This window comes from Durotheca rogersii (assembly GCF_024521655.1).
Source record: "Durotheca rogersii strain YMJ 92031201 chromosome Unknown GGS23scaffold_2, whole genome shotgun sequence".
Lineage (NCBI taxonomy): Eukaryota > Fungi > Ascomycota > Sordariomycetes > Xylariales > Xylariaceae > Durotheca > Durotheca rogersii.
The window spans coordinates 2,826,889-2,843,516 of NW_026251233.1; the positions used below are offsets into that span (position 1 = coordinate 2,826,889).

At 59.5% G+C, this 16,628-nt stretch overlaps 5 protein-coding genes across 5 annotated transcripts; 2 read left to right on the plus strand and 3 right to left on the minus strand.

The window, feature by feature from the left end:
- Nucleotides 1-1,307: 1,307 nt before the first annotated feature.
- Nucleotides 1,308-2,002, minus strand: GGS23DRAFT_593106 (uncharacterized protein; the record flags this gene model as incomplete). Its single annotated transcript, XM_051517994.1, has 3 exons — nt 1,308-1,605; nt 1,724-1,757; nt 1,819-2,002. The coding sequence occupies 3 exons, from the start codon at nt 2,000-2,002 to the stop codon at nt 1,308-1,310; spliced, it is 516 nt and encodes a 171-aa protein (XP_051376548.1).
- An 810-nt stretch (nt 2,003-2,812) lies between these two features.
- Nucleotides 2,813-5,626, plus strand: GGS23DRAFT_200221 (uncharacterized protein). Its single transcript, XM_051511776.1, has 2 exons — nt 2,813-5,279; nt 5,591-5,626. Exon 1 carries the CDS (start codon nt 2,989-2,991, stop codon nt 5,218-5,220), a length of 2,232 nt encoding a protein of 743 aa, XP_051376549.1. The 5' UTR covers nt 2,813-2,988; the 3' UTR covers nt 5,221-5,279; nt 5,591-5,626.
- GGS23DRAFT_200194 (putative dimethylaniline monooxygenase) lies at nt 5,495-8,041 on the minus strand. The gene is made up of 5 exons (XM_051511775.1): nt 7,647-8,041; nt 7,481-7,568; nt 7,251-7,409; nt 6,799-7,102; nt 5,495-6,714 (listed from the first exon to the last, which is right to left on the minus strand). The coding sequence occupies exons 1-5, from the start codon at nt 7,699-7,701 to the stop codon at nt 5,770-5,772; spliced, it is 1,551 nt and encodes a 516-aa protein (XP_051376550.1). The 5' UTR covers nt 7,702-8,041; the 3' UTR covers nt 5,495-5,769.
- Nucleotides 8,042-9,163: 1,122 nt separating this feature from the next.
- Nucleotides 9,164-13,485, plus strand: GGS23DRAFT_612989 (linoleate diol synthase precursor; the record flags this gene model as incomplete). The annotated part of the gene is made up of 8 exons (XM_051520528.1): nt 9,164-10,240; nt 10,323-10,502; nt 10,635-10,678; nt 10,737-11,666; nt 11,804-11,981; nt 12,116-12,861; nt 12,926-13,072; nt 13,158-13,485. The coding sequence occupies exons 1-8, from the start codon at nt 9,647-9,649 to the stop codon at nt 13,483-13,485; spliced, it is 3,147 nt and encodes a 1,048-aa protein (XP_051376551.1). The 5' UTR covers nt 9,164-9,646.
- GGS23DRAFT_200142 (alpha/beta-hydrolase) lies at nt 13,350-16,523 on the minus strand. Its single transcript, XM_051511774.1, has 6 exons — nt 16,202-16,523; nt 16,027-16,106; nt 15,870-15,965; nt 15,517-15,812; nt 14,523-15,442; nt 13,350-14,463 (listed from the first exon to the last, which is right to left on the minus strand). The coding sequence occupies exons 1-6, from the start codon at nt 16,231-16,233 to the stop codon at nt 14,004-14,006; spliced, it is 1,884 nt and encodes a 627-aa protein (XP_051376552.1). The 5' UTR covers nt 16,234-16,523; the 3' UTR covers nt 13,350-14,003.
- Between the last annotated feature and the right edge of the window lie 105 nt (nt 16,524-16,628).

Here is a 16,628-nt window from a genome sequence, read left to right on the forward strand (position 1 = left end):
AACCAGCCCAGAGCGGGCCTCTTCACTATCAGCTTCACCTACACACGCTTGTCATGCCCTAGATGGATAGCAGACACACTAGCCCTAGACGTCTGGTGGAAGACACGCAAACATGAGCTGAGGCAAATAGGCCGAGCTAACAAATACTAAAATCGCCCCCTTCTCCTGGTCGCAACAGGATTCCCTCGTCGGCGTCATGGCGTCGGAACGATTCCAAGTTGACAGAACCCACTGTCGCCGCCGCAAAACATCTACCTACCTGCCAGCGGCTAGGTGGGGAGGGGGCACAAGTTGTCTATAGCGGCAGCGATGGCGCGAGCCGCCAAGTACGTCACTAGAGGCCTATATACAGCCCCTAGGCACAGCGACATTGCTCTTGTCTCACGCCGTGGCACCTCGATATGCGCTCTCCAGGCGCCTTGCCGATGCGAGTAGCACCTCGCAGCACGTCTTACCGTGAGGGCGGGAAAGGGAGGAGGCCCAGATTGTCCGGAGCTGAATGCGCCAGATCTTTTATTTACTGAACCTCGGCACGATCTGGTGCTTCCTGCCGCAGCATCGCCTACGACAGGACAAACTATTCCTCCGCAGGGCCAATCTTTGCTCGTCTGGGGAAACACGGGTGCCGCCCGTGTCCTCGCTCCTACGTAGCACGGGACGCGCTCGCACATCTGTACTGGCTGGCGAGTTAGGAGGTAAGTAGCACGCGCGAATCATCACCATCCTCGTTGTCATCAAGAGCAGGGGGCAGCGCATAGAGACACACAGGGAAGGAAGAGGCTATTTTTCCTCAGCCGCATTGCTCGAGCAGTCCACTAGGGGCCCTCTAGTCCGCACTTACACGGCGCGGTGACATACACGTATTGCATACAAGGCGCTAGTGCCTCCACACGACGTCGTCGCGGAAGCTTGGATCCCACCCAGGCTTGCGTATGTCATCCTGCACTGCCACGCTCGATGGCGATAGCAGTCGATATCAACTATCCGGCGAGATGGCTCTTCTGGCAGATTGGTTCGGGGGGGAGGTGTCGGATGAAATAATAGGCCGTCGGGATATAAACAAGGCTTGGGGCGACGACAACCTCGGCACGTTCCAAGCCGTCTTATTCGGTACATAGTAAGGGACCGTTTGGAAACCCTTTCCCCTTTAGAACACGTTCGATAGCTTGCTTGGCGTCATGATGCTGGCATTGATATCCGCTATATGTGTAGGTATTGCCGTTGTGCGTCGGCTCCATCTCTATAGATTCGAAGGGCGTGCATGGCGTGCGTCCCGTACGCGTCGTCGAAGTAAGCCTGTCTCTGTGCTACAGGAGCATGTCCATCCGGGCCCCTTGACCTCGAAGAAGAAATTCAGTACTACCAGGACTCTTGGGTATTTCATCGGAACGATGATCTGTTTGAGGCTCTGGTCTTTGCGAGCCCCCGTGCTCAAATCCTGAAGGCACACCCCGTCGAAAAAGTCCGGCATCGGCCTCGATATATTTTCGGTCATAATCGGTGAGTTCGGCGAAGGTTACATTTTGCTTGTTGGGAATGTTGGCCTTCCCGTAGATCACCGGGGTAATCTTGGCGATAACGTTGTTCTGAAACACTACCTCTTCGCTATCCCCCTCGAAGCAACGACGCTCTCTCTCGCGCGCTAACTCTTACCATTTGACTGGTGGTTGTTCATGTGCACACCGTAGCTAGCGAGATGCTGTTGTAGCTCCTTAAGCCTTACGCCTCGAAGGTGACGAAGATCTGGGCCACCGTGTCTCGCAAGTCGAGTCAGATCCCTCGAGGAAGCCTCAGGTTTTGCAAACGTTGGGGTCGGACACACGCTATTTCGACGGCTGAGTTCTCTCAAGGCGCACGGTGTGAGCCAAAACCTAGACAGGTGATCCCAGAATGCCGGCGTGAAGTTGCCCGGCTCGCTAACTGCTCCGGTCCTCTTAGCTGAAGAGTTGTCCCGCGAGAGCGTGCCGGCGCGCTGTCGCCTTCGGTTCTGCGATCCCGCCATGGGTAGCTCATCGCTGGGAGCCGAGACCAAGATGGAATTCCGGGAGAGGGGGTGTTCAGGGCTCAGGAATTCGTTGAAGGTGGTGGAATCGAGAGTTATAGGTAGGTAGGTACCTCCCCTTTCTCCTTTCTACTACCTGTAAGTACCTATGTCTCTCTTATTCTTCCCCAAAGCGGAAACTTGATCTAGGTCTTCAATAAGCGAAGGCACCTTGGGTTGAGTAGGCTACAGACGAGCTGGTGGTAGTAATGGCAGTGGTGGTGATGATGCAGCGATTTAGTGGCGGTGGTTCCAGTAGATAGCTTAGGCTGATATGTTGAGAGGTTGGGGCGATACCTGTAGGCTATAGGTACCTAAGATCCATACGTGTAGTACTCTTCCGTACTCTGCAGTGCTGAGCCACATAATACCTTAGGTAGGTATAGGCACAGGTGTGGCGGCAAGTTGGGGCTTAACCGTGACATCAGAAACGCGTAACTTGTGCTGCATTCATAAGGGGGGCAGTTGTTCGCCTGCACGTCGCCAACTTCGAGACAACAACTCAACCCGCCTTTTTCTTACCTACAACGCGAATCCAACCGCGAGTCACAGCCGACGTAGCCTAAGCGCCCACTCCTATCCGGCGTCAGCCTAAGCAAGCCTCGCTGGTACCCGATATTAAGATTGGGGCCCGATCAGGAGGCGGCCAGCGAGCGCGGTTGGTGTTGAGCACCATTGGTGGAGGAATTGCCTGCTCTTACGTGGTCGCCAACAGCTCCGCCGGGTAACCCAGCCACTTCTCCTACGAACAGCTGTAGCTCGTAAGCAAGACGTCGTTCGCTTGCCAGGCACTGTTACGGGGACTACTTTAAAGAGTCCTCCCCACCCTCAATGTGCCGCAGCATCGTCCCGGCATAGTTTCCAGCTCGGGGGCCTTGACGAAGAGGGACTGTCGCCGCTACGGATATATTGACATCAGTACCTACTTGCGGAACAGCGAAGTGAAAATGTTGTCGTCCTGTTTTGGTCTCTGCAAGAAGAAGAAGAAGCAGTCGGATCCCGAACAAGAGCCGTTGCTCCCTCAGTATGAGCACGACACCCATCTGCAGCGGGAGCTGTACCGGAAGCTTCACAGCTATCAGATGTTGCGCGCCCTGACTGAAGGGTACATGCCCAGTACTGAGCAAGTCATAGTCAATCTGCGCACTCTCTTAGCCAGTGACTTATTGAATCCCGACAACCCTGATCTCTCCGACAGCGGCCGGAGACTGGTGCGTCTGGTCAAGCTGTGGCTGCAGCAATTCATCGCGCTTCTGCGCCACAAAAACGACAAGGACCAGCTCCAGGATCTCATTTGGCTCCTATCCAAGAGCGAAATATCTGTCGATGTGGATGACCTCCGGTCGAGAGCCAAGAAATCGAAAACCCGAGCGGACATCGCCGCCGCTTACCAGAGCTTGCGGACTGTTGGTTCACTCCTCCTTACGAACCCCGAGTTCCGCACTTTTCTGGGTGACCTCCATGTCGTTGGTCGAGAAATACTCCGAGATTCGGCTTTCGCCTTGAGCGATGCCGCGAGGTTAGCGGGCGAAGAACTAGAGCTGTCTTCCGAGGAAGGACGAAGTGTAACCGACGACGATGACGGGCTTCTGGAGGCCCAAAATCTGGAGGACGAATTCGCAGATGCCAGAGAGGTTCTTGCGAATCGCGGCGCGGATGTTGCCAGTGCCACGTTCGAGAGCGTAGAGGACAAGCTTTCGGGAGACGAAGGCCAAGCCCTCTTGAAGCGGCTCCACCAAGCCGTCCTCAGCCTCCGCAAGCGAAAAGACTATTCGAACTCGGTGTCTACGCTTTCGCTACTTATTAAGCGCTACGCCGTTATCTACTCGCGGTCTGTAGAGCAGATCGTCGAAGTCGCCCAGAGTGACATTGAGGAAAATCAGGAGGCGGACCGTGCCCTCACTAACCTGTGGGAGTTTGTCAAGAGTTTTGGCAATAAGCGTGAGTGGGAGAGGTGCGAGGACCAGCTGAAGCGGGTCATAAGCCACAAAGATACGGATCCTGAATTCGAGAATCTGCTAGAAGAAATTGGAAACAGCCTGCAGAAGCTTCTCATCGACCCGGGCTTCTTCAGCGATGCCGATCAAAAAATTCGAGAGTTGAGAGAAAGGAGTAAGGAGATTGGGCCAGATAGTGTCTTGCGGCAAGATGTCGACGAGCTTCTCGAGCAATTGTCCGTGACCTTCCGGAGTGTTCTCAGAGACGACGACATCCATAACCTAGCAGCCACTACACTCCGTATTTTCCGGGTGATATCTCCCGAGAATTCTGCGATCAATCCTGATCTGATTCAAGACGGCCTCGGTGTCTTCATCCCGCTCCTCATCGCCGCTATTCAACACGTGCCGATCCCGCGCCTCGAAATCAGCACGCCGGCAATCGATCTATTGCTAGAGAATCTCATTATCGAACCCGGAACAACCGTGAATAACTCACAATTTCTCCCGCATAGGCTGAAGATCGAAACATACAATAATGTCGAGATCCGCAAGGCCGGCTTCCGGACTAGCGCCAGCAGCAAGAATCTCATGCTCATCAAGATCGACGGGCTCTCGGCGCGCGCGGACGAGGTTGGGTTCTGGCTACGTGCCCACAGTCGCCTGTTCAGGTTCGCGGATGAGGGCATCGCGAGTTTCGCATTGGATGAACGTGGTATCGATATTCACCTCGAGGTCGAGATCTGCCGCGACCGGCTCGAGCAGGTCCTGACACTGCGTCGCGTCCGCGTCCGCGTGCATAAGCTTAACTTCAAGCTCCGTGAGAGTAAGTTGAGATGGGTCAGCTGGTTTTTGAAACCCGTGCTCCGGCCCGTTCTCAAGAGTGCTATGGAGGCTCAGCTCGCGACCGCCATCGCGGCCCTACTCCACGCCGGAAACCGCGAACTTCTATATGCGCGCGAACGTCTGCGGGCCACCCGCATCGCGGACCCCGGCGACTTGTGGACTTTCCTGAAGGCCGTCGCCGCGCGTTTAGTGCCGGGAAATGACCCTGATTCGTACACGCGTGTGGGCGTCGAACCGCCGGGCAAAGGCGTCTTTCAGGGCGTGTACGCGCCTGGGAGCCTCGTCAAGACTTGGCATGAAGAGGCAGTACGCGCGGCAGAGCGTATCGAGGAGTTTGAAGCGGGTGGTTGGAAGAATGACGTTTTCAACACCCCTGTGGATGATCCTGAGACGTAAATCCCACCCCTATGTATTGTTGTTGAGAGTGTGGTAAAGAGACTCTCTTATGGAAGAATGTGAGTGCGATGGAATCCTGAAAGGACTGATCATGTAGAGTGTCGAGTTCTAAACGCCACGGCTATGCGGTGTATACAAAGTAAGTCAGTTCTCGTCGAGCCGGGCCCTTGGTCGAAGAACGGCAAAAAGTATTCGAAGAATATCGCCAACCATTACGCGGCGTTTGCAACCAAGCCCACCTGTAAATTATTAGGCAACGGTCGCGGCGTCCACGCAAGAATGATAGAGAGCAACAAGTGGTATCTGGTAAACGAGGTTTCGCGCAAGCAAATAAAAAACGGGTTACGATGTTCCTACTAACGAAGCCGAGTGCGGTGTGAAGAGCTTGAACTGCGAATAACTTGGGACCGGAAAATAATCAAAAGCGCATATGTGACTCGGTATACATTTCGAGGGTAACCATTTTTGAGATTCAAGCGGGTAGGTGATATACAATGAGTCGACACGGTACCTATTATGCTAATAGATGCAGTTACCCAAGTCCCGTTTCTATATGAAGCCCAACAAGTCCTTGCGCGGACTATCAACCCATACCCACGCGCCGGACCATATATCCCCCAGACTACTGCTGCTGCTGCTGCTGCTGCTGCTCCCCCTAGCCGTGTCGTCCTTGTCCTTACCCTTCCCCTTACCGGGCTCGGGGTACTTCTTGATGTGCTCTATAGCCCAGACGAGCTCGTCGGTAAGGGCGGGGGGGATGCGGCCCTCGCCGCGGAGGGTACCGAGGCCAGCGATGCGGAAGAGGCCGCCGAGCCACTCGGCGGTCTCGCCTGTGTCCCAGGCGATGTCGTGGAACTTAGTGCCGGCGCGGCGGACACGGTCAAGGCGCTCACGCTCCCAGCGCTCCTGCTCGTCGGGCGGGGGCAGCGGGTGCGCGGCACGGCCGGCGAAGAGGCGCGCGAGCGCGATGGCCTGGTACTCGAAGCTGCGGAAGGTGAGGACGCGGGGGACGCCGGCGACGCCGAGGGTGCGCGGAAAGCGGCGCGAGAAGGTGTGCCAGTAGACGTCGGCGAGCTTGCCGCCGCGAGTGCCGGACGCGTGGTCCCAGAGGGGGCCGCCGTTGGCGGCGTCGTTCCAGAAGGGGAAGGAGGCGGCGTAGCCGGTGCAGTAGATGACGGCGTCGACGGCGTCGACGTGGGTGCCGTCGGCGAAGACGACGCGGCCGCCGGCCTCGTAGGCGCGCACGACGGGCTTCCACGCGATGCCCGGCGGCGGCGCGTCGCCGTCCCAGCGCGAGCGCGAGTGCCGCGACTGCAGCACCGGCGCGCGCGCCACCCCCGCCAGCTCCGCCGTAATGTCGTGGCCCGACGCCGAGTTACCCACCACCAGCACCGTCTTATCCGCGTACACTAGCGGCGAGCGGTAGTCCTTGGAGTGCGATACACGGCCCGGGAACGCGCGGATGTATTCCTCGAGCCCGTCGACCTGGGGGACCTGTTGCGGTTAGTTCCCGCTTGGCTGCTGACCAGCTACGCCCCAAGACGGCCGACTGGTTCAGGGCGGGCGAGGGAGACCTACGTAAGGGACGGAGTAATGCCCAGTCGCCAAGATGACGGCGTCGAAGACCTCCTCCCACCAGACATCGACGTGGCGGGCGGGGTCGTACCGCCGGAGAGTGAGCTTCCAGCGCTCGAGGGAGTGGTCCAGGGAGGGCTCAAGCTTGGAGATGTCCTCGACGGTGGTGTTGAGGACGAGGAACTTATCGGTGCCGTGGATGGAGAAGTAGTTCTCGATGTACTGCCGGGGCACGTAGTGGGGCGCGAAAGGGCCGTAGGCGAAGCGCCGATCGGAAAAGGCCATGGCGATGTCGGGCACGTTGGTCCTGATCTGCCCGTCAACATCCGCGGTTGTCTCACAGTAGGTTTAACTTCGCGGAGCTCGTTTCTTCTCTCCTACGATCGCGGCGCAGGAGAGGACAGAAGAGATAGCCAGAGCATAGGGGGGAATGCATAGGGAAAGAGAGTCCCCACGTTAGAGAGTTGTAGATCGGCGTCCTAGAGTAGCGCTCCTGCTGGTTAGGCGGCGTGACTTGGGGGAGCTGGGTGGGAATTTGCAGGGGGAGGTCGAGGTCGGGCGGCAACTTGCCGGGCCGGACCTCGAGGCCCGGCGTCGGGTCCGGGTCGAAGATCCTGTGCGTCGTAAGCCGGAAGATCGCTAGGGATAATCAGAACGGCGATCGCCACCGGGGGGGGAAGCCAACCATGTGCCGCCGGGCGTCTCGCGCCTCTCGAACACTACAATCCTCCCAAAGTACTTCTCCGCCTTCAACGCCGCCGCCGTGATAGCCCCTATCGACTCAAGGTTAGTATTGTCAAGACAGTCCCGAACATAGCACGGGCTTAGGTGGTTTCTGGGTGTGACAATACCTGCTGCACCGGCACCGACAACAGCAACGGACCGGATCTTGGTTTCCTCGCTCATGGTCGCTTCAGGTGGTCATCTCGGGCGACTGCAAAGTGTAGCACAACCGCATCGCAGGTCGATCTGATATACGACAGGAGCTGCCGCCGGAGGAAGGGAGGGGGCGTCATCGGAACTGGCATGGGTATATCGTACGAATTCGACATTCGCCATCCTCGACGACGATTTCGCCATCCTCGTCACGTGAGGGCAATGCCGCGGATGTATGCTAGCAGCGGTTGCGCCGGACGCGAATCTGGGTATGGTGGAAGAAGGAGAACACAGCTGGCCTAACTCGGTTATTTCTTGCTCTCTGGTATTACTAATTAACGAGGGAGGGGGGAGGAGGGAGAGGGAGGAGGGGCAATTAACAAGGTAAGTGTCTGAGAACATTCTCCGGGGTAGGGCGTTTCTAACCCGGCTCCAATTAATGGCTTTGGTGTTGAAGCTTTCAACAAGGGATTTTAATGGTTGTTTTTCCCGGCGGATAACCAGTAGTAGAGGTAAGCAGCAATCTGTACGTGCGGAGCTGGAGCACATTAACATTAGTTCGTAGACGATAGCTGACTATGACCTACCAAAGATTACGAGTCTGAGGCAGACTGTTGTGCAACGCCAGTAATAATAGACAACTAAGAGGGGAATCTGGTTGCGTTGTCACAAGTGTAACGATTTTTTTTGCTACGGACAACACCGCCTCAATCAAGTCCAGGGCCAATTCGAGCCAAGTTCGCTGGGCGTATTGGCTCGGCAAGTATTCTGGGCAACCCTCGCTGAGTACCTAAAGAAAACAAGTGAGAGGGAACATTCAGATTTTGTGGCACCGATTCCGCGGCTGGCGGTCTCCCTTGGGGTATCATCCATTTGCCATCAATACCTAGGCATCTGCTAATATCGACACCAGGCGTTATTTGCGCTTATGTCTACGTACGTGGCATTCCTCTCGGCATAATACATAGGTACGATGCGAGGCTGTAGCAGCGACAGACGGACATCAAGGCACACCCCCAACAAGACGCATCACAAGGTGCCGTAGAGAGGCAGAAGCATCCGTCTCCATCCGTGCTTATGCCATCGCGGAACGATAGGCTGAGAACGCACATCAGTACGTCTGTTGTTTCACGACATGGCAATGAAATAGCAGGTAACAGGATAATACTACCTAGGAGGTAGGATCCGCGAACAAATACAGGAGTCGATGCGGCTCACTATTGCCGCGCGTTCCCTGGGAAAGAAGGGCACAAGCCTGCCCTTACTATGGGTATTCCTTTCTTACTCTCTCTCTCTCTCTCTCGAACTTGGCCCGAGTTTCGGCGACCGACGCTTCAACTACGTAGAGGAACAGCATACAGCTATGAAAACTGACGGGAAGAGTAAACGCTCATACTCGTCCGTATAATTGTTATCACGGAATACCTAGGCAGGTCCAGGGAAACACGGACACACACATAAATCTACCTACTCATAAGTGAACCCATGTCTCACTTCTGCCTGCGCCGCCGCTTACGCCCCTTCGTGCCCCTTCGTCCGCGAGGCCAACCTTGCATAACGTAGGACGAGAATGTCAATAGGCATCGCACGACCTTAGGTTTTTTGCTTTTTAGGCCGGAGGACCGCGCTGAAGCGCCACCGACCTCACCTCGCCGCTATAAAGAAGTGCAACTGGATGGATCCGGAGCCACTGATTACCCCGATTTACCAAGCCATAAACGACCCGCAGCAGCAGATGACAGACATAAAGACACCCCTTTCGGTAGATGTAGCTGGCGCAAGGCTGGCGGTCGAATGGGGAACTCAGATGCGCCAGTGAGACGTAATCCATCCTCGCTCCCCGTCCACCTCACGTCGAATGTGACGCCACGCAAGCGACGGGTGCGCGTTGCACTTCGGCCAGCTTAAATAGCACGCAGTCCCCTTTACTGCCGGCACCAAGGGGTATGGCATTCATCGAGCCGGCACAGCAGCCATGTCCCCTACACCTTGGGCCCAGGCGGTCCAGACCATCAACAAAGCCCTCGCCCCGGCTCCCCAGCATCGGCTCTCCCAGAGCAACGATGATAACGCGGAGGAGACAGGCCTCTTCGAGGACCTGCAACGACTGAAGATCGACGACTTCGACACCCTCAAAGATGTCTTAGAGGCCTCTATCAGTGGCGAAGAGGACGACAACGAGCTCCTCCTCGAGCGCATCGTTACCTTCCTGGCCAGACTACCGCCTCGCTCCCGCCAAGGAAGACGGTTCACCGAGGCCTTTATCAACCAGCTGTGGGATGTGCTGGAGCACCCTCCACCCCAGCTGAGGTCGGAAGCCACCCGCTATCGCTCGGCGGACGGTTCTTACAACAATCCCACAGATCCTTCTATGGGCGCTGCGAACACACGCTACGCACGCACCGTCACCGCCAGGACCTTCCAGCTGCCGGACCTGCCGGATCCGGCGCTCATCTTCGACAGCCTCATGGACAGGGGAGACGGGTCGTCGTTCCGGGAACATCCGAACAAGATATCCAGCATGCTCTTCTACCTCGCCACCATCATTACGCATGATATCTTCCAGACCGTAAGTTGTCGTCGCCGATCGGCTGGTAACTAGGTGGGCCCGATTTTCTGGCTGAGACTGACGCATAACCCCGACTCGAAAGGATTCGAAAGACCCGAATTTCAACTTGACATCGTCGTACCTCGACCTCTCGCCCCTGTACGGTAGGAACGCCGAAGAGCAGAGCGCGATGCGAACGTTCGAGGATGGCCTGCTTCAGCCGGATTGCTTCTCGTCGAGGAGCTTATACGGTTTCCCCCCAGGTCTGGGGGTGTTTCTGATCGTAAGTAGAATCTGAGCGACGCCACCCACTCTCTTCTCTCTTCACGACTACCTACGTGTCGGCATGTCTCTCTCGCGGAGAGCAGCATCTTCGATACGAGGGAAGCGAGGTCTAATACGAAAACCCACGCAGATGTTCAACCGGTTCCATAACTACGTGGTGACCCAACTCGCAGAGTAAGACCCCTCAAAAAGCATGACAACCTGCTGGCCGGACTAACGAAGCCATCTGAAGGATCAACGAAGGGGGCCGTTTTACGAAGCCGCCTTCCCGTGACGCTGCCCACGCCACCGCGTGGGCCAAGTACGACGACGACCTCTTCCAGACCGGACGTCTCATCACGTGTGGGCTGTACGTCAACATCGTGCTGAAGGACTACGTCCGCACGATCCTCAACCTGAACCGGACCGGGTCAACGTGGGGCCTCGACCCGCGCGTCCGCGAGACTAAGGACCTCTTCAACAGCTCCCCCGCGCCCCAGGCCACCGGCAACCAGGTGTCGGTCGAGTTCAACCTCATCTACCGCTGGCACAGCGCCATCTCGCAGCGCGACGCGGCCTGGACCGAGGATGAGCTCCGCCGCGGGCTCAGGGAGGTCGCCGGCGACGACGCTGACCCCACGACCGCGCCCCTCGACGCCGTGCTGAGAGCCATCCGCGCCCTCCGCGAGAACATCCCCGAGGAGCCGAGGCAGCGCGTCTTCGCAGGCCTGGAGCGCGGCAGCGACGGCACCTACGACGACAACGCCCTGGTGCGGCTGCTGGCCGACTCGGTCGAGGACGTGGCGGGCGCGTTCGGCGCACACCAGGTGCCGCGGGCGCTGCGGGCGATCGAGATCCTAGGGATACGGCAGGCGCGGGGGTGGCACGTGGCGACGCTCAACGAGTTGCGGCAGTACTTTGGGCTGCGGCGGCACGCCACTTTCGCCGACATCAATCCGGACCCGGTGGTGGCGGCGCGCCTCGCCGCCTTGTACGGCGCCCCCGACGCCGTCGAGCTCTACCCGGGCCTCGTCGCCGAGAAGGCCAAGCCCCCTATGCCCGGCAGCGGCCTCTGCGTCAACGTCACTACTAGCCGCGCCATCCTCTCCGACGCCGTCGCCCTCGTCCGCGGCGACCGCTTCTACACCGCCGACTACACGCCGACGAACTTGACTAACTGGGGGTGCGTATTGCCTTATACTCGCCTAGCCCTGTACTCATAAGCCACGCCTCCTTTTCTTTTCTAGTTTCTCGAAGAAGTCATCCTTAAGCGGAGTCAAGGGGGGAATACTGACACGCGCCGGTCCGGCCGCTCAACAGGTACCGGGAAGCGGACTTCGACCTCGAGGTCAACCAGGGCCAGGTGATATACAAGCTGATCCTGCGGGCGTTCCCGAACCACTTTGCCGAGAACAGCATCTACGCCCATTTCCCCTTCGTCATACCCGCCGAGAATAAGGCCATCCACGACGCCCTCGGGACCTCTGAGTTGTATTCAGTAAGGAAGCCCCTGCCTGCCCCCCACCCCCACCCCATCCTATGTTCTCTCTTCACCTAGGTACTCCTTTCTCTATGAAGAAGTGAAAGGCGAGCAACAGCGCAACTACGCCACCGCTAACCCCCTCCCCACAGTGGACGAGACCCTCTAACGAGGCCGCCCCAACGGATCCCACACAGCTCCTCAGCCTCCCCTCCCCCCTCCCCCAGAATTGGACCCGCATCTTCGACGAATGCCTCTACGCGCCGCCGCGCTGGGACCGAGAGGTCGCGTCGTTCGTGGCGCGGACGACGTCGCGGCTGCTCGCGCGCGCCGCGCAGCCGGTCCCCGGGCTCGCCCCCACCTCCTCCCCCTCGCGAACCGCGACCACCACCACAGCCACCACCACCACCACCTACGAAGCCGACGTCCTCGCCGATGTCACTGGCCCGCTCGCCGCGCGCCTCACCGCAGCCCTCCTCGCATTGCCCCTCGACCCGTCCGGCGCCGACGACGCCGCGCTGTACGCGCAGCTCGCAGGCCTGGCCGCGCCGGCCTTCTTCGCGCCCGCCGCCATGGACCCGGGGGCGGCGTTCCGCGCGCGGGTGCGGGCGCGCGCCCCCGCCGCGGAGCTGGCGCAGCACGTGCGGCACGAGGCCACGGCCGCGGCCGGCACGCGGGGGGGCTGGGTGGCGGGGCTCGTCGCGTGGCTGGGGCGGCGGCGGGACGCGAGAGAGGAGGAGCAGGAGGAGGAGGAGGAGGAACAGGAAGACGGCGCGCACGGCTCCGGCCCCGACGACGCGTGGCCGTCGCTGCCGCGGTACGGCCGCCGGATGCTGGCGCGGCTGGCGGCGCGCGGCGTGCCGCCGGCCGAAGTCGCGGACGAGATCGTGCTGATCGGGTGAGTCCGCGCTCCTCCCCCGCCCTTTCTTTCGCCCCAGGACTAACCGCAGCGCGACGCGCAGCGCCGACCTCGCCACCACCCTGTCGACGCGCCTGGCGCAGTGCCTGGACTACGCGCTCGAGCCGGCGGCGGGCACGCCGCGGCTGCCGGCGCTGCGGCGCCTCGCGCGGGCCGCGACGCCGGCCGCCGACGACGAGCTGGCGCGGCAGTAAGTCTCCCCCGCACCCATCTTATCCCCCTTCGTAACCAGCCAGCCAGCCCGCCCGCTAACCTCCCCCCCCCTTCGCGCGTAGGCTCCTCTCGCCCCTGCCCCCCGCGCAGGCCTCGCCTCCCTCTTCCTCCTTCGCCTCCGCGACCGACCCCGCCGCGCCGCTGCTCCGCGCCGCGCTCGTCGCCGCCTTCAAGGCCCTCGCGCTCGCCGGCGACGCGGGCCCGCGCCGCGCCCCCGGCCCGCGCGGCCGCTGCTCGCGCTGCGCGTGCGGCCCGTGGCGCGGCCAGGTCGGGCGGGAGGCTGACGGCCGCCTGACGGCCTACCTGACGCCCGACCACGGCGCCTTCGCGCCGGCGCCGGCGACCATGCGCATCCGGTGGGACGAGAGCGGCGGCGTTGCTGCTACTTGACTCTGCTTGGGCCCGCCGCGTCGGTTTGGTGGTGAGGCTTCGTTTCGAGTTAGGTCGGTGAGTGGTAATTGATGGCGATCGCGACGGCGGGGAAAGCCGAAGAATGCGAAAAGGAGAGAAGGGGGGGACCACGCAGGGGTAGGTGAAGTAAGCGGGCCAGTAGGCTGTTGTTCCCTAGTAAACTCGCGAGACACATCACGGGATGGGACGCGAGGGGTTAAGTTGTCCCCAAAGTATGGCAGCGACTGTACCTGACGTCTGTGTATGTATATCTATAAATATTTCCTATCTATCGCCGTAATAAGCGCGGTCTTCTCTTCGCAAGACCTTTCGGGGTCTGTGCCTCTCGGTAAGAATGCGCGACCGCTCCGATGCAGAACTAGGACCGGGACCATCTATATATATCTATCGGATCGGGTAGGGCATACCCGAAGTCCTCGGAACTCCTTGAAAAAAACAATACCGATTTGCTCCGTGCCCGGCTGGCGCACGTCGGGAATATATATACAACGAGATGTCTACGCGTTGGGGACGCCGGATCGGGAGTGCCCCCGGCCCTCGTCGCTGCTGCTGCTTGTGGTCGGCTTCGCGGCGCCGATCTTGATTCCGCGCCCTTGCTTCATGGAGTCGACGCTGAGGTTGCTCGCGACGCTGGCGCTGCGGCGGTTCTGCCGGCTGCGGCTCGGGGAGCTGGGCGTGAACGGGCCGGGCGAGTCGCTCGTCTCGTCGTAGCCCCGCGAGCCCGGCCGATCCGGGGAGGCCGAGGCGGCGGCGGCGGCGTGCTCGTCGATCGTGGCGATCGGGCGGATCGAGGACTTCTTGGCGTCCGAGTGCAGCCTGGAGGCTAGCGACGAATGCGCAGAGCGCTCGCGCGCCTTGTCCTGGTCGCCCGAGGAGCATTCGCCGTTGCCCTCGCGCTCGTTCGACGAGAAGACGGACGCGCTATCGGACTCGACCGCGTCGCTGTTACGATGTGTGCTAGCCACCATTAGCCCTTCCCCCGCCCGCGAGCACCCCCTACGGCGGAAACAACTCACTGTTTGAGGAATTTGGAAGCCGATAGGCTGACGTTGCGTGCCCGCCGATAGCTCTCGAACTCTTCCGGCGAGTGCTCTGCGTCTTTGAAGCTGTCGAGGGCATCGAAGACGTGCTTGAAGACCTGCGTGTCGACGTCGCGCGCCCATAAAAAGTCGAGGTGCTCGTAATGCGGGATTTCGGTGGCCACGGTCCGGTTGGGCAACTCTTTCAGCATGACCTTGATATCGACCAGGGAGTCGATGCCGCCGTAGACGAGGACGATGGGCGTCCGGATGTTGCGAGTCGGATACTTGGCCACTTTGGTGTACTTGTTGGAGGTGTTGATCGATAGAGGGGTCGGCACGTCGTCGTCGTACATCTGGAACGACTGGTTGCGGATGATCTGGAACCAGTGGACGACGGACTTGGTGCTGGTGAAGGAGTACAAGTGCGGGTACGCGGCCAGCTTCTGGCTGAAGGAGATATTTTTCGTCCTCCAGCCGAACAGGAAGGACATGCCCATGTCGATAACGTTGATGAATATGGGCGGGTACAGGATGGACTGCCACATGGTGGCGGAGCTGAGGATGGACCGACGACCAAACATAAGGAAGAGAACCTGAGGCGAAGCCTTGGTGAGGGCGTCGACGATGCCGTTGTTGAGACCGGCGGGCGCCATGGCCGGAGCCAGCGCGATGAAGACGTTGACCTGCTCGTTAAGCTTAGGGTGCACGGCTAGGCTCGCGAAGGCTTGGGCGGTGCCTTGGGAAAACCCGACGTATGACAAGGACGCCTGCTTTGTCGTTTCTAGGATGTAGTCGATGGAGTCAGGGATGTCGTGGAAGGCGAACTGATCGATCGAGAAGTCCCAGAATCGGATGGAGGTGGGCGGATAGTTGATCGACTTTTTGGAGTACTTGTTTCCGCGATTATTTCCTAACTAGTGGCGACAATTATGGTCAGCACCAATATCCTGCTCTCGGCCCGCGGCGGCGGAGACGCGGTTCGACCTACCCAAACGTCGAAGCCCCTCTCTACCAGCACGAAGGGCAGGCACCTCTTCTCGTCGGTGAGGCAGACCCAGACCTCGCTATTCATCAGGAGGCCATGGTGGAGATAGACGACGGGCTTACGGACGCTCGACGGCCCGTCGTTGATCTCGGTATCCTCCTCGCCTTTCCTCCAGGCCAGGCGGTGGATTCCCAGCAGATAGCCATCTTTGGTCTGCACGACGTGTTCCTCAGCAGTGTAACCGAAGGTGGCGCACAGATCGACGAAGTCGGAGGCATTTCGGATCGAGGTCGAGATGGCTAGGTGCGACGGACAGATTAGCAGGGCCAGGAGGTGGGGAGGCGACCAAGGCGTACACTTCCGTCTCTGCTCGGCTCTCTTCTGCGCCGGCGAGGTGAGTCGGTTAAAGAGCCGTCGCGAAGCGCGGTAGAAGAGGTCCAGCAGCGAGGAAGCTAGGCAGCCCAATGTCAGCGCTTAGACGCGATGGGGGAATCCCGGAGCGAGCTTGCATACGTAACGCCAGCGTTAGAATCCGGATGAGGGCCTCGAGACCGACGAGGAAGAAGGAGCCGACGAGAGCGACATATTCGGCGCTGCGCGAGACGGACATGGGTTAGCGATCCCTCAGGCGAGTCTCGGCTGGCTAGAGAAGACGTATAGAGGTGTACGGGGTGGTAGATGTACGAACATGTTCAGCCGGCCAAGAAAGGGTAAGGGCATTTTTTTTTTCGGGTTCTGCGATTGTGTTTGAGGCTCTGCTTATATTTCGACGTATTCGTACAACGCTCGGCTCGAGTCGGTAAGAGTCGCAGAAGCCGGACGTGAAGCAATCGCGCGGCCACTACTGCCGCGAGTTGCTCATCTTCCCGCCTGGCTCGGCTCTTCGTCTTCGCAAACCAAATAAAACCAATGAAGAGAGGGCCCGGGCAGGGGGACAGCACTGGGAGAACAGGTAGATCAGGCGTAGATAGGAGATGAGCTCCGGGTGATGTCACATGGGTGCGCGACGGGGAGGGTGACCAGACAAGACCGGATCGATGACGAGGCAAAACAGAGGAGCGTGTATCGAAGTGATGATTGGGAGAGGAGACGGACTCGGGAAGGGGAGCGGAGCA

Bases quoted from the DNA above. Each gene is read 5' to 3' on its own strand.
- GGS23DRAFT_200221 (XM_051511776.1), top strand. From the start codon at position 2,989: ATGTTGTCGTCCTGTTTTGGTCTCTGCAAGAAGAAGAAGAAGCAGTCG.
- GGS23DRAFT_200194 (XM_051511775.1), bottom strand. From the start codon at position 7,701: ATGAGCGAGGAAACCAAGATCCGGTCCGTTGCTGTTGTCGGTGCCGGT. The intron at 7,410-7,480 runs GTTGGCTTCCCC...TACGACGCACAG, and splicing joins GAGACGCCCGGCGGCACATG to GATCTTCGACCCGGACCCGA. The intron at 7,103-7,250 runs GTGGGGACTCTC...CGGGCAGATCAG, and splicing joins CCGATCTACAACTCTCTAAC to GACCAACGTGCCCGACATCG.
- GGS23DRAFT_200142 (XM_051511774.1), bottom strand. From the start codon at position 16,233: ATGCCCTTACCCTTTCTTGGCCGGCTGAACAT. The intron at 15,813-15,869 runs GTACGCCTTGGT...CGTCGCACCTAG, and splicing joins AGCCGAGCAGAGACGGAAGT to CCATCTCGACCTCGATCCGA. The intron at 15,443-15,516 runs GTAGGTCGAACC...TGTCGCCACTAG, and splicing joins AGAGGGGCTTCGACGTTTGG to TTAGGAAATAATCGCGGAAA.